The sequence below is a fragment of the Pelobates fuscus genome, chromosome 2, assembly GCF_036172605.1.
Source record: "Pelobates fuscus isolate aPelFus1 chromosome 2, aPelFus1.pri, whole genome shotgun sequence".
NCBI classification, from domain to species: domain Eukaryota; kingdom Metazoa; phylum Chordata; class Amphibia; order Anura; family Pelobatidae; genus Pelobates; species Pelobates fuscus.
The window spans coordinates 88,164,697-88,177,977 of record NC_086318.1 but is presented as its reverse complement, the minus strand read 5'-3'; the positions used below and the strand labels follow the sequence as shown (position 1 = coordinate 88,177,977).

At 38.7% G+C, this 13,281-nt stretch overlaps 1 protein-coding gene across 1 annotated transcript in view; it reads right to left on the bottom strand.

Annotated features, from left to right (window-relative positions):
* Window positions 1-6,530: 6,530 nt before the first annotated feature.
* FARSB (phenylalanyl-tRNA synthetase subunit beta) overlaps window positions 6,531-13,281 on the bottom strand; it is a 58,414-nt gene continuing 51,663 nt past the window's right edge. Inside the window, exon 17 of the mRNA XM_063440987.1 lies at window positions 6,531-7,074. Coding sequence (XP_063297057.1) covers window positions 6,923-7,074 — 152 coding nt within the window. The 3' untranslated portion in view covers window positions 6,531-6,922. The remainder of the gene's footprint in view (window positions 7,075-13,281) is intronic.

Below are 13,281 nucleotides of genomic sequence, written 5' to 3'. Positions count from 1 at the left end.
TTGCAACGTTTGCCCTGGCCGTGCCTTGATGGAACTGGATTCTGATGTAATTTACAAAATTTGAAATAGTCCTTTAACCCCTTAAGGACCAAACTTCTGGAATAAAAGGGAATCATGACATGTCACACATGTCATGTGTCCTTAAGGGGTTAAAACGAAACTGTGAATCATGTGGGGGGAAAAAAGTTAACGTGAATTTTAAGTGATTTAAAATGTTTTATTCAAAGGTGTTCCCAGAGACGTTGCAGTCTGTTCCTTTAAGCAAACCTGGCAGATTATCCTCTATATAGTTATTTCTAGGCAATTGGTTCACCTTAAATTATTAGTCTAGTGAGGCCCCAACCAATGACCAGGCTACACAAATGTGAACTTTATAGGGAAAGAAATCAAAAGTTCTTGGCTGTCTCTCTATAAAGCTTTATACACACTAGTCCCTAATACACATTTGAGAGCTATTTTTCACTGAAATTGTAAATCTTCATAGTATTTACCAATCATTGCACTGATTTTGCTGCTAGGTAGCACATGGATTTATTTTTGTTAAATAAAATAAATTTTAAAAACCCTCAGACTAGGATCTGGCTGAAATGAGGACACATTTATTAAGCCATCGCTGTGCTTTTTCTTAAAGTGGATTTTGTCGTTTTTATAAATCCACGTTGTCTGACAGCCAGATTGTGGGAAATTTAATTTGCAGACCTCTTGGGTGTCAATCCAGGACGAACCGGGATGAGATCCAATTAGAACCATGAACATGAAGTCCCAGTGGGTTTGATGATCTGTTGATAAACTAACTTCACATCCCATAAAACCTTGCTACTTCCACTCAATGAGTGTGATTAAAATATTTAATTCTCGATTATTAATATTCAAAACAGAAAATTAATCATTAGATGCAAAAAGAAAACATGGCTGTTTTTGGATGCAAAGGATCGATGTTCTACTTTGACACTATAAATATCTGTACTTGGATAAACAGGCTGCAAAAAAATCCCCCCCTATACAGTCTGAATAATTTATATTGTTTGTAATGTTATAGTTGTACTAGAATAGGGTTTTTTCCATTCAACAGATCATTTTAAATGTGATCATTTAAAATCCATAAATTTGTATTTATTATTGCCAAATGATCTATCCAGTGATATCTACAGATATTGGCTAGATTTACGTACAATGTATTTGTGTTCCAAGCCTCCAGTGATTTACGAAGACATCATAATCTGAGTGCTCTGGAGAAGGCATGTGGAGGTTATTAAATCACATATTGTTAGATATTTAAAAGTGTTGTTAGTTAATATAGGTTTTGACTGTCCAAACACTGCACTGAATGAGTAAATGTTTCTTTGGCCCAGATTAATGTTCTCCTTTGGCCATGTTGAGAAAACTGATTGGTTGAAGGTTCATTTATTTTTTTATAACCACTGGAAAAATGTTTACAAAATGTTCCACTTTGAATCTGCAAAATTATTTTTTTTTTAAATTAAACATATGAAAACTTGTGATTGCTTTTGTTTCTTTATTTCCTTAAGTGTAATGTGAGCTGAAATGGTTGATTAACTGTTGCAAATAGGAATACTTTTTCAATTTTTCTTCATCCACAACAAGAGAGCATGATAGGAAACTGATGTTTCCAATGAACATCCAAAGGCAAATTTTTCCTTCATTACAGTAAACAAACAGCTATAAGTGGTAGTCCATTCACATATTAAAAAATAAATAAATAAAATTGAATGGATACTATAATGCCAGGAATACAAAGCTGTATTCCTGGCACTATCGCTACCCATGCCCAGTAAATAAGGGGTAAAATACCCTTTATTTACTTACTCCACCATCCTGCAACGAGCAGGCTCTAATGCGTGCGCATTAGACCTCCCTATAAGAAAGCATTGAATCAAAAAAATTTTTTTAATTATGCAGAGCATGAGGACGTCCAGCACCCAATACAGGACCAAAGGTCAGTTTCAATTCAGAAAGCCCTCTAGTAGCCACTAGGGCAGACTTAGAGCTGCAAGACGTTGTACATTGCAGCACTAAATGCAATAGGGACACTGCACCCATACCACTTAAATGAGCTGAAGTAGTCTCTGTGCCTACAGTCTCCCTTAAAACAGAACCTTGTGAGCAGGTGTTCACTCTCAGTAATTCACCAGAGTTTGGCATCGATATTGAAGGTATTTAACCCCTTAAGGACCAAACTTCTGGAATAAAAGGGAATCATGACATGTCACACATGTCATGTGTCCTTAAGGGGTTAATGGATCACGTGAACTGCAGGAGGCAGATAAAACAGAAATACAAAAAGGAAACATCTAGTGGGACCCGAGGGGACTTTTTTGGGTTTTTTTCTCCACCATCTTTAAATCTATAAATATACAATATGCATACACACAAAGAGTGGTGATATGATAAACAAAGTGGCATAACCCCATATACAAATCAGAGAGAAAATGGATCAGAACCTGCTTCAGAGTAGACAGCTAGGTACCGAAACAGATTACCCACAGAGTATTAAGTATTCAACAGCAGTAAATTTGATTAGAAAAGCAATTATATAACTTTATTAGTACTAAGTATTTAGAAAATTGGGCAGACTAGATGGGCCGAATGGTTCTTATCTGCCGTCACATTCTATGTTCCTATATAAACAAAACCACCCACATACGTGGAAAAAAAAACAAAAAAAGTGTATAAATGTGAAAGTGCAAAAAATAATAAAATTGGGTAGCTCTAAGAGATATTGAATTAGTCAAAAGATTTCCAAACATAGGCTTGTATAAGTATCTATATAGTTGACAATGTTACAAACCTAATTTAAATTGCATCGTAAAAGTAGTGGTCCAAGTGTCAAAATACTGTTGCAATTTAAATCTTAACAATCCAGGACATTAGCTAGAGATATAAAAGTAAAGCCTGGTTAGAATAATAACCCAGGATAGTGAGGATATATCCAAGAACTTAGAATCACTTAGATATATAACCTTATTATAAGGAGACAACAGCCTATCTAAGACAGACCCCTTTTATTACTATTACGTAACAGACGCTGCAGAGTTCCTATACCTGGGGAAATATGCTGCAGTACATCCCAAGTCTATTAGAATAAGATTGGAAAACTAGCAGCACTATATTTGTTCACCCCAATTATGCTAACCAAGGTTGATTAGCAATACAAACGGAGGTAAATCGTTTCACTTTTTGATGTATACCTTTACTGTTGAGAAGGTGGCAACAGTCTATTATATTACAAATTATTGCATAAATCTCAGTTAGAAAGAGAGCTTTGCTAAATGTCTATACCTGGGGTGTGGGGCGGGATGTGCTGCATCCAATAGAATAAGACTGAGGAACTAGGATCTCTACTAAACATATACCCCAAGTATATAGGCTTGAAGATAGTGGTTCAGTAAAGAGGTGTATAGATAATAATAATATACAAGACAAAACACATTAGTTCGATTCCCAAAAGATCCACCTCTCAAACCAACTCAAGCTCTAGTATGTGCTAGCCCTCTATGCTGCTTCGAGGCAGCCCCTTTTCTACTACTCTCCCAGAAAGAAGTATAAGATAACCTCATAGCAAATAGCTTCACGGATTCTAATACTTAGAACGTCTACCAGATAATTGGTAATAGTTAGGTAATGTTATGGGTAAGTACCCCGCATTCTAACCCTACCCAAAATAAAGAACCAAAGCATGCACTCAACGCGCGTTTCGGCGCACACACAGCATTTTTCTCTAGAGCAAAGCTTGTATTAGATTTGCGCCTCCTTTTAAAGGGACGACATGCCCACCCCCGCTTGACGTCATCCATTATTTCGTCGAGACATCTGAATTTTGGCGGAATAAATGTTCAAAGTAGCATGAGCGATTGGATCATCTGAACAGGGAGGGGGGAAAAAAGGGGAATCACTTTATTAAAGGTTGCCCAGTAACCCTTACATCACCACATTAGGAGATCCATCCTATTTATTCTTAATAAATAGAATACACAATTGCTTATTATATTGTTTTTCATATGTTGTTTGAATTATCATTATGAGTCAAATCAGTTTAATCTAGAGTCCTTTATGATTGTTGCAGACATGTATTATTTAGTGACTTTTCAAACTTATATTGTGAAATGTTTATTAGACTCACTTTGGAGAGTCAACTGTTTCTTAAAAACACTTGTTTGGAATTCGTTCCAAGGTATAATTTCAAACATTCAAGAGGATTCAAACAGGAAATTTAAATGGAAGACCAAATAAATAGAGTCTGACTGTAGCGCTTTTTTTTTTTTTTTTTTTTTTTAAACAGAAGGAAATTAAGATCAGATTCCAAATAGGCTTACATATCAGTATATTAGATCAATTAAAGTTAGAAGAATATTTGAGATTAGGGGAACAAATTGTTAATTGTCCCAACACTATGAGTCAAAGAGTTGAATTTAGAATTAGAAAAGATCCAGTATATCTACCAAACTATCATACTTCAAATAAAGAGGGTGCAAAAGAGAAGCCCTCATTTAAACCTTTTGGATGAAGTGTTTGTAATCTGTAAATCCAAAAACATTCACGTTGTTTGAGAAACTTGTCATGGTCACCTATTCTTTGGTCATGTTTGGCCAATTCTAGACCACAAAGGCAATGTTTTTTTGGTGACCGTACGTATTCTTTAATCTTTTCTTTAAAGGGGCGAAAGGTTTTCCAACATACTTCAGGTCACACTCACATGTGAGTAAGTATACCAGTCCTGAAGTGTTGCAATTACAGAATGTGTTGACTTTAAATTAATGTTTCCCTTCGCTGTCTGATACTTCTTTTGAAACTTGCCTTATGAATTTACAAGCTACACATCTCCTGCACCCAAAGGAACCAACCAGGGGATTAGTGAGCCAAGTGCGGTCAATATTATGTTGGCTCTGGTAGTAGCTAGGGACTAGCAAATCTCTCAGACTTTTTCCTCTTCGTGCAGTAATATTAAACCTAGGACTCACCATCCTTTTGAGGTATACATCATCTGTTAGTAGAGGCCAGAATTTTTGAATAAGTTGTCTGACTTCGTCACAGCCTGCATCATAAGTGGCTATCATACTGATTAGATTGTTGGGTTCTTGTGGTGGACGTCCTCCCAGCAATTCTTGTCTATCAGCCTCCAATGCTCACCTATATTCCCTTTGGAAACACTTGTTGGGATAGCTCTTCTCCTTAAATTGTTGTCAGAGTTTTCACTTTAATTTTGAATTCTTCAATGTTGCTGCAATTTCTGCGAACCCTGAGATACTGACTGGTTGGTATGTCTTGTTTCAAAGGTCTTGGATGGTGGCTATCCCAAGTGAGGAGGCTATTGGAGGCCGACGGCATACGATAGAGGGTAGTTTGAATATATCCCTGATCAGTTATTGAGATATCAAGGAAGTTCAAACTAGACCCTCCAAATTCATGATGCAGGCTGGCATGAAGTCAAACAACGTATTCAAAAATTCACCCTCATTCGGATGTCTCGTTGAAATAATGGATGACGTCAAGCGGGATGCGGGCATGTCGTCCCTTTAAAAAGTGGCACAAAGCTAATACAAGCTTTACTCTTGAGAAAGGCGCTGTGTGAGTGCTGAAGAGTGTGTTGAGCGCGTGCTTTGGTTCTTTATTTTATTTTGGGTAGCGTTGGAATGCGGGGTACTTACCCATAACATTACCTAACTATTTCCAATTATCCAGTAGAAGTTCTAAGTATTGGAATCTGTGAAGCTATCTTATACTTCTTTCTGGGAGAGTACTAGAATAGGGGCTGCCTCGAAGCAGCATAAAGGGCTAGCACATACTAGAGCTTGAGTTGGTTTGAGAGGTGGATCTTTTGGGAATCAAACTAATGTGTTGTGTCTTATATATTATCATTATCTATACATCTCTATACTAAACCACTATCTTCAAGTCTATATACTATAATTGGAGTATGTTTAATAGAGATCCTAGTTCCTCAGTCTTATTCTATTGGACTTTGGATGTGCTACAGCACATCCCGCCCCCACACCCCAGGTATAGACCTTTAGCAACGCTCTCTTTCTAATTGAGATTTATGCAATCATTTGTACTATAATAGACTATTGCCACCTTCTCAACAGTACAGGTATACATCAAAAAGTGAAACGATTTACCCTCCCATTTGTATTTCTAATCAACCTTGGTTAGCATAATTGGGGTGAACAAATATAGTGCTGTTGGTTTTCCAATCTTATTCTAATAGACTTGGGATGTACTGCAGCATATTTACCCAGGTATAGGAACTCTGCAGTGTCTGTTACATAATAGTAATCAAAGGGGTCTGTCTTAGATAGGCTGTTGTCTCCTTATAATAAAGGTTATATATCTAAGTGATTCTAAATCCCTGGATATCTCCTCATTCACCTGGGTTATTATTCTAACCAAGCTTTACTTTTATATCTCTAGCTAATGTCCCAGATAGTTATTGTAATTTATTGTTATTTTGCCTCAACCTGGGAAATAGATGAAGGGGCACATACCAAGTAAGAACAACAATGAATCAAACGCCAGATGTAGCTCACTTTAATAAATACTCATGGGTTACTTTAAACAAATATAGCTTGTTACAAAGTTAGAGGATGTTGTATTGCAATTGTAGTCATTGTGATAGATGAATATAGTGAAACTATAGAGACAAAGGTATATGTAGCACAATTCTGGAGGGGAATGTATTGTGCTTCTTTTGTAACAAATGTAATGTGAGAATATTTCTAAAAAGCAAACCCGGAGAAAAGACCAAGGACAGGCACACTACAGAGGAATATACCATTGGTTTCCATTGTAACTACTTTAATTTTAGTTCTTTGCCCCAGAATTGCTTTTTTTTTATCAAACCCTAAAAGCTATATATGTAGAAACTGTACCACAAAAAAAAACAAAAAAAAAACAAAACTTTGTTTTACAAAAAGGGTTCTACTGTTATTTCAAGAGCAGAGCATGGTAGGGTAAGGTCAAACTTTGTGATGACGTCCGGATGTAAGACGCCCAATTTTCCGATGCTGCGCCCTTCAACCAGGATTTCAGCACAACGTCCAGGAAAGAAAGCGGAGTCTGAAAAACAATATTGAACCACCGAGATTAGTTAAACAGTCCAATAATTATCTTTAAGCATTTACAAGCTGTGTTTTAAAATGTTTAGAAATTAATATGGGCCCATATATGCCAGTCGAGGAAATTGTAATACATCTCATTGACAATCACAGGTAGTAAAACTACATGCTATGCAGTCCATTAAAAGCTTTCCTTGTCATCTTAAAGTACTCTGAGGGCACATGGCATGCTAAATTGCCACATAATCAGCTCATAAATGAAGTCCACAAAACCAAAATAATGCATACAGGCCACATTTATTTCAGTCATCAGTCATTTCCAGAACATAAAATGCCACCCGGAGATGCTTTGCTTTTTTTTTAATGATGCATATAATCTGGTATTTAAAGCTCGATATAACAAGCATCCAGTGTATCCAGGATCACACATAAAGGAGAAAAAACACAAAACGTGAGATATTCAGCACACGGTGCAGGTCTATGCAAGAAATGCAGTGACCCAACTAAAATGATTGCTGTACTTTATTACCACAAGCAGAGCTGTGAAATCACCAAATTACACACATACACATATAGCCATAGCTGTGAAATGGGCTTAGGAACCTCCTGCATTAAATGATCATTCCACCTTGAGCATCCACAATGTCAATTAGCAAATTCAGCTAATTAGAGACAAGGCAACATTGCATGGCTTGGTGGGGGATCTTAAAATAGGATGAACCAGCCCACATAGAATGCTCACCCATCCCTCTCTGCAAAACAAAACAAAATAAAACCTTAGGGTACACTGACAGAACTTTCGTGAAATTCTAAAATAGCTGATTTGGAGCCTTATTTCAATTCAGTTATTTGAATACCCCTATTAGATGGCTTGTCTGGTTTCTAAAAGGCAAATTGAAAGGAGAAGCATAAAATTATTAATGTGTTGCCTTATTTTGGGGTGTTTACCATTCCATACTTTCATGAAAATGTCAAGCACATATAATATAATATATTTATTTTTGACTCCGGTCATGGTCTCGGCATAAAAAAGTTAAATGTTTCAGAAGAAAAAAAAAAAAAAAAAAAAACATGATATGCAGGTCAAAAAACATTTACAATAGTGCACAGCAGACAGGTAAACTCGCATGTAGTGGCCTTGAACCATGAGCTGAGGGAATTTAATTTTGGGTAGTGGGAGTCAACGCTTATTCGGAAGCCTAGTGTGCCTGGAGGTCTGGTTTTATAGCCGGTGGGTCTGGCGTTGCCAAAGGCTTTTAGGCTGATTGTGCTACTAGTACAATGAGGGTTCTGTTTGCCAAACTAGGTTAGATAGGGAGCGTGATTTCTAGTGTGTGGGCTTTTAAACAGCATGCTCCCGCTTTGAAGTATACCCCTTTGGAAGTATACCCCATTGGGGCGGGTGGGGGGAGGGAGGGAGGGAGGGCGGGCGGGCGGGAGAAGGGGACGTTCTGACTACCTAGGAACAAGAACATTGGAGAGAGAAGAGTCCCGATCGCCGAAAACAGCATGCCCATGTAACCAGAGGGCTGTTAAAAGGTAAATATCAGGTAGCTATTAGTCCAGGAGTTTTTCAGGTGACGGTCGCTGTAGATGTTCCCGCTCCAGCTCCTCGGGGGACGAACGGTGTCGCTGTTGTCCGTGCCGCTGGGTGGGTTAGTCCGGAAAAAGATAGGGTGTCCTGTTGCAGCCCCAGGGTTGGCAAGAGATCTTGGCCCCTTGCATGTCTTGGATCTTGAATGAAGTGTCGCCATGGTGGATCAAAAGTGCCCAGGGTCGCCTCCATTGGTATGTAATATTATGTATGCGAAGGAAAGCCATGAAGGGTTTCATCATGCAGTGCCAGGCCAGAGTCGGCCCTGATAAAATCAGCATAGAATGAGAGCGGACTACCCTCAAAACACATATGGCGTCTGGGTTCTTGTCGCTTGAAGGACTGCTGATCAGACTCTGTGGCTCAGGAGGCGCACCAGGAGGTCTTCCGGTGCTGCGGCTTTAGCTGGACGTGGGAGGAGGAACATCCCCCCCAGGGCTGCCTGTTTTGAGGGCAAGAGAGCGGCCAGCAGGCGCTGTATGAAGTGCAGTACCTCCGCCTACGGTATCTCCTCACCAATGCCCCTGATCTTGAAGTTCAGGCCTCTCCTCCGATCTTTCAGTACTGCGAACCGCAGGTCTGTTTTGTAAGTCTGCTGTTGCAGGTCTTGCACTGCTTTGTGTAGCTGCGCTGTGTCTTGCATGTTTTGGCGGGAGTCTGCTTCCAGCATGCTCAGGCTATCAGGCTTTGCAGGTGTCCGCGGATCAAGGCCATGTCAGCTTGTATGGCGAGTTGAAGCCCCGCTAGCAGTTCTTTCCTCACCGCTGTGGTCACGGGAGATGTGTCTGCTTGAGGGTGAGTCTGGAGAGGAGCTGTCAAGACAGGTGAGTGTAGTTCAGCCCCGCTTGTGAAATCATCCGATATTCCATAGCAGTCATCGGCGTAGTCAGCCATGTTTGTGCCCATGTTGTTGCAAGCTTGCCGCCATAGGTCTGCGATATTTCCGCTCAGCCGAGGCTTAACGGGCTTGGCCTTCTTAGTTTTTTTGGCCCATCTCTTCACTCCTGACTGGTTGGTGCAGTTTAAGCAGAAAAAATATATACACCCTATACACAATATACCAGTGGATAAAACACAAGTGGGTATATATACAATAAAATAAATTACCCAAATGATATATGGGAGTATGAAGATTCCTCAATATCTTCAGGAAAAGATACTATGGTTGGTGCAGTTTGTAAGGGGTTTGTGCCGTGTTAGAGGGTCTAATGTGGTTGTTTGATACAGAGCTTCGATTGCATGCGGCCATTCAGGTCCGTGGCTTGGCTCTGCCCCGGCTCTGAAAAATGTATTTATTTAAATATCCACAATGTAAAATTGTAAAGTGCCGAGGAAAATGTTGGCACTATATTATAACAACAACAACATTAGCAGCAATTATTAAAATCGACTTGCCAATTCTCCAAGATTCCTAGTTAGTGTATAACCCTGAAATGATGTTCCAATAGACTAACTGGTTTAAAAATAACAATACAATAGCTTACTGCTTATATCCTGGCTGAGTGTGATTGGAGTTGTACTTTCAAATTGAGGTCTCACATTGCTCACGCTTCATCTACTCCTACACCTCATCATACAAGCATTTATTACACATTACGTGACAACCTACAACATCCAGTTCTTTGGTAGTCAGCCAGTTCAAGGCCTTTTAACCGTGGTCTGGAGCAATAGGACAGTATTTTACACAACATGCTCGACCGATGTGTCCATTGTAGCTCACCAACAACCTCTGGTCCGAATTTACAAATCCCTTCCTGTACCCGTGCAATGTCCTGCAACCCATCCAAGAAACGTGTCCATGTGGCATGCTGCCTATAATAACAATTAAGCACTGGACACATTGGGATGGGTTGTGCCAATCCACTAAGATTGCAGACATGCCAACTCCATAGGAAGTTCTAGCTAGTCTTTGTTACTCTGGACTTAAGAAGAGCATTGATATAAGGATATAAGTGCAGATGTAGCATCAACGACACCAAAAACATATGGGATTAAAGGATTTCCCTGAAGCCATATATGTTTCCTTATTTTCCAAAGCCACTGAGGTGTGAATAAAAGTTTAATTACAGCCTCTGTAGCGTGTCCTATGACTTATCTAACAGCCGAGGAAGAGCCACATTAACCCCCTTGATACCAGGATGCTGGCAACATCTTGCAGAGCAAAACGACTGCAAGGCCACTTGTCATTAAAAGGTTAAGAGCTTGAGGGCTAATTGTTGTTTGGATCGCCTAATCTTTATCACATTTTATGGACAATTAAATATCAAAGAGAACTTTCTTCTTATCCTCTGAAATAATACATGTCGATTTCTTTTATTTTTGTGATTTTTAAAATAAAAAAGGGGAATAAAAAAATACTTTAGGGTAATATTATAGGCTTAAAAACATACCTCGGCTGTACTATAATTTGATAGGCTGTGCGGAAGCAAAGTCTTACAGACAGCAATTAAGGCTAAGACGTAGAAGTTCTTTCATCTTCAGCTGAACGTGGCTACATTTGAAAAGGTTTGCTCCATAGAGTATTCGTGTATTCAGAGGACGAGGGATCAAACTCAAAAGCACAGCTGTGCTGATAAGAATGCTAGATTCCTCTTGTTATTTGCGCACATATATGTCTACATCCAAGGATAATATGCTAATGCCGACATATGACATGGAAGTACTAGACCATGTAATAATGCATGTTTAAATGATTGTTGACAGTAGTAAATACACCAATTTCAACAATTAAAGCAAAGAACTTGTCTGGGCTCTCTGATTGAATAGGGATATAGACTCAATTGTGCTTTCCCAAAAAATACATTTCTATATTAAATCAAATTAAATGCAATTTGGCACAGTGTATAGGAGGAGGGCATTAAAGGAAAAATGCCAACATATTTCCTGTCAATAAGTCTGTGCCTTATAGACGTTGGCATTTTTCATTTGGTGCCTTCTGCATTCTATGCATTGTGCCATATTGTATTTGATTTTATGTATTTTATTTTTTATTAAAGCAATTTACCTGTTTGGAAAGCATGATTGAGTCTACATCATTGCTCCCATCAGGAAATCTAGAAAAGCTCTTTGCTTTGTTTGTTGAACCTAGAGGTGAGGGACTCTCATGGACGATAAGATATCAGTTTTCATTTTTCTATTTGATTTAGCCGCCTGTGGAATCAGCGGTCTCTCTTATTTTGTATTCTAGACACAACAAGTCCTAAATGTTACATCTTCTATTGAGTTTTGCTTTTCATCTTTTACACTGAAACCACAAGCTTAAATGTGTTCTACAAATTGTGCAATGGAATACCGCACTCTTGCTATAAATATAGCCCAGATAAAGGGGCACTCCAAGCACTATAACCGTCGTAGTCACTATACAGAAATGATTCTTTGGCTGTTGTACTAGAGTTTTCTGCCTGCATTGTTCATTCAAAATATCTTTGAGGGCAATTAAAAAGCTGTATGTGCTGGGGGCCGGTTAGCCTGTGCTTACAAGCCTTCACTGTTCTTTAAGGTTAGACGGAGTCAGGCCGTGCAGTTCATTTTGTTTTATTGGCACCCAGAGCTTCACTGCAACATAACCACAACAATGAGCTGTCGAGGTTAATGTGTATAAAGAAGGCACTGTCTGTTTCTATTTGAAATGCCATCAAGAGACAATACAGTGAAATAATGCAAAAACAATAAACGCAAAATAAAACATACAAACAATTTGAAGTTTCTGTATTTGCTGCAAAAATCCCAGGATTCTGCAATGAGTTCTCAAGAAAGTAATTCAGCCAATAATGCTTGCTTAACTTTCTATAACCAATGCTTTACGGATACAGCGGGCCTATGAAAGAAAAGCTATTTTTAAAAATGCATAACCGTAACTTAACCTACACATTGCTCCTACCATGAAGGCCAACCGTGATGGATGACATATTGATAGTGTACAGTCTAGTGATATGATGTCAAGCACACATGCATGTAAATATACTGTGGCAGTTCCCAAATATTTGCTTTTTCACTATTTCAATAAATAGATCGAGCTGTGTGCAGTACGAGTGTGCGCTCAAATTTTTTAGAAATATACTCTCCTTTATTCCGATACGTTCGTAGAAAAAGGGTATTCTTGTATTTCCAATGCACTTGGCACAATGAGATGGCACTCACTACAGCACCCATGACTCAAACTGCGTCAAGCTAGAAAACTGAATCTACAGATTTGTTGGTAATTTTTCTATTACCATGTATCTTACGGCTTTACATAAAAGTGTGTTCATACATGGATCAATGACAAAACCACTTCAGCTGGAATAAATCCATTACGTAAGAAAAAAAAAATATATAATTTGTTTTTAATTCTAAATATATTGATTTTACTAAAAAGGACTGCGGTCTCCAAATTGGTGACCAGCTTACCTCATCTCACCAAACACGGTTTACTACGGTGGGGTGAAGTGTACTGCAGTGCTTACTTAAGCAAAGCCAACTTCCCGCATTGCCCTGTGCATGTCCATGACACTGCATACTTGCTGAATGTGCATGGAATCAAAGGAAGCATCATCAGGGGAAATCACTACTTGCATTGTATGCCAGGCTGTGCAATATTAATAGAAACCAAAAGACAAAAACAGAAAAAAAAAC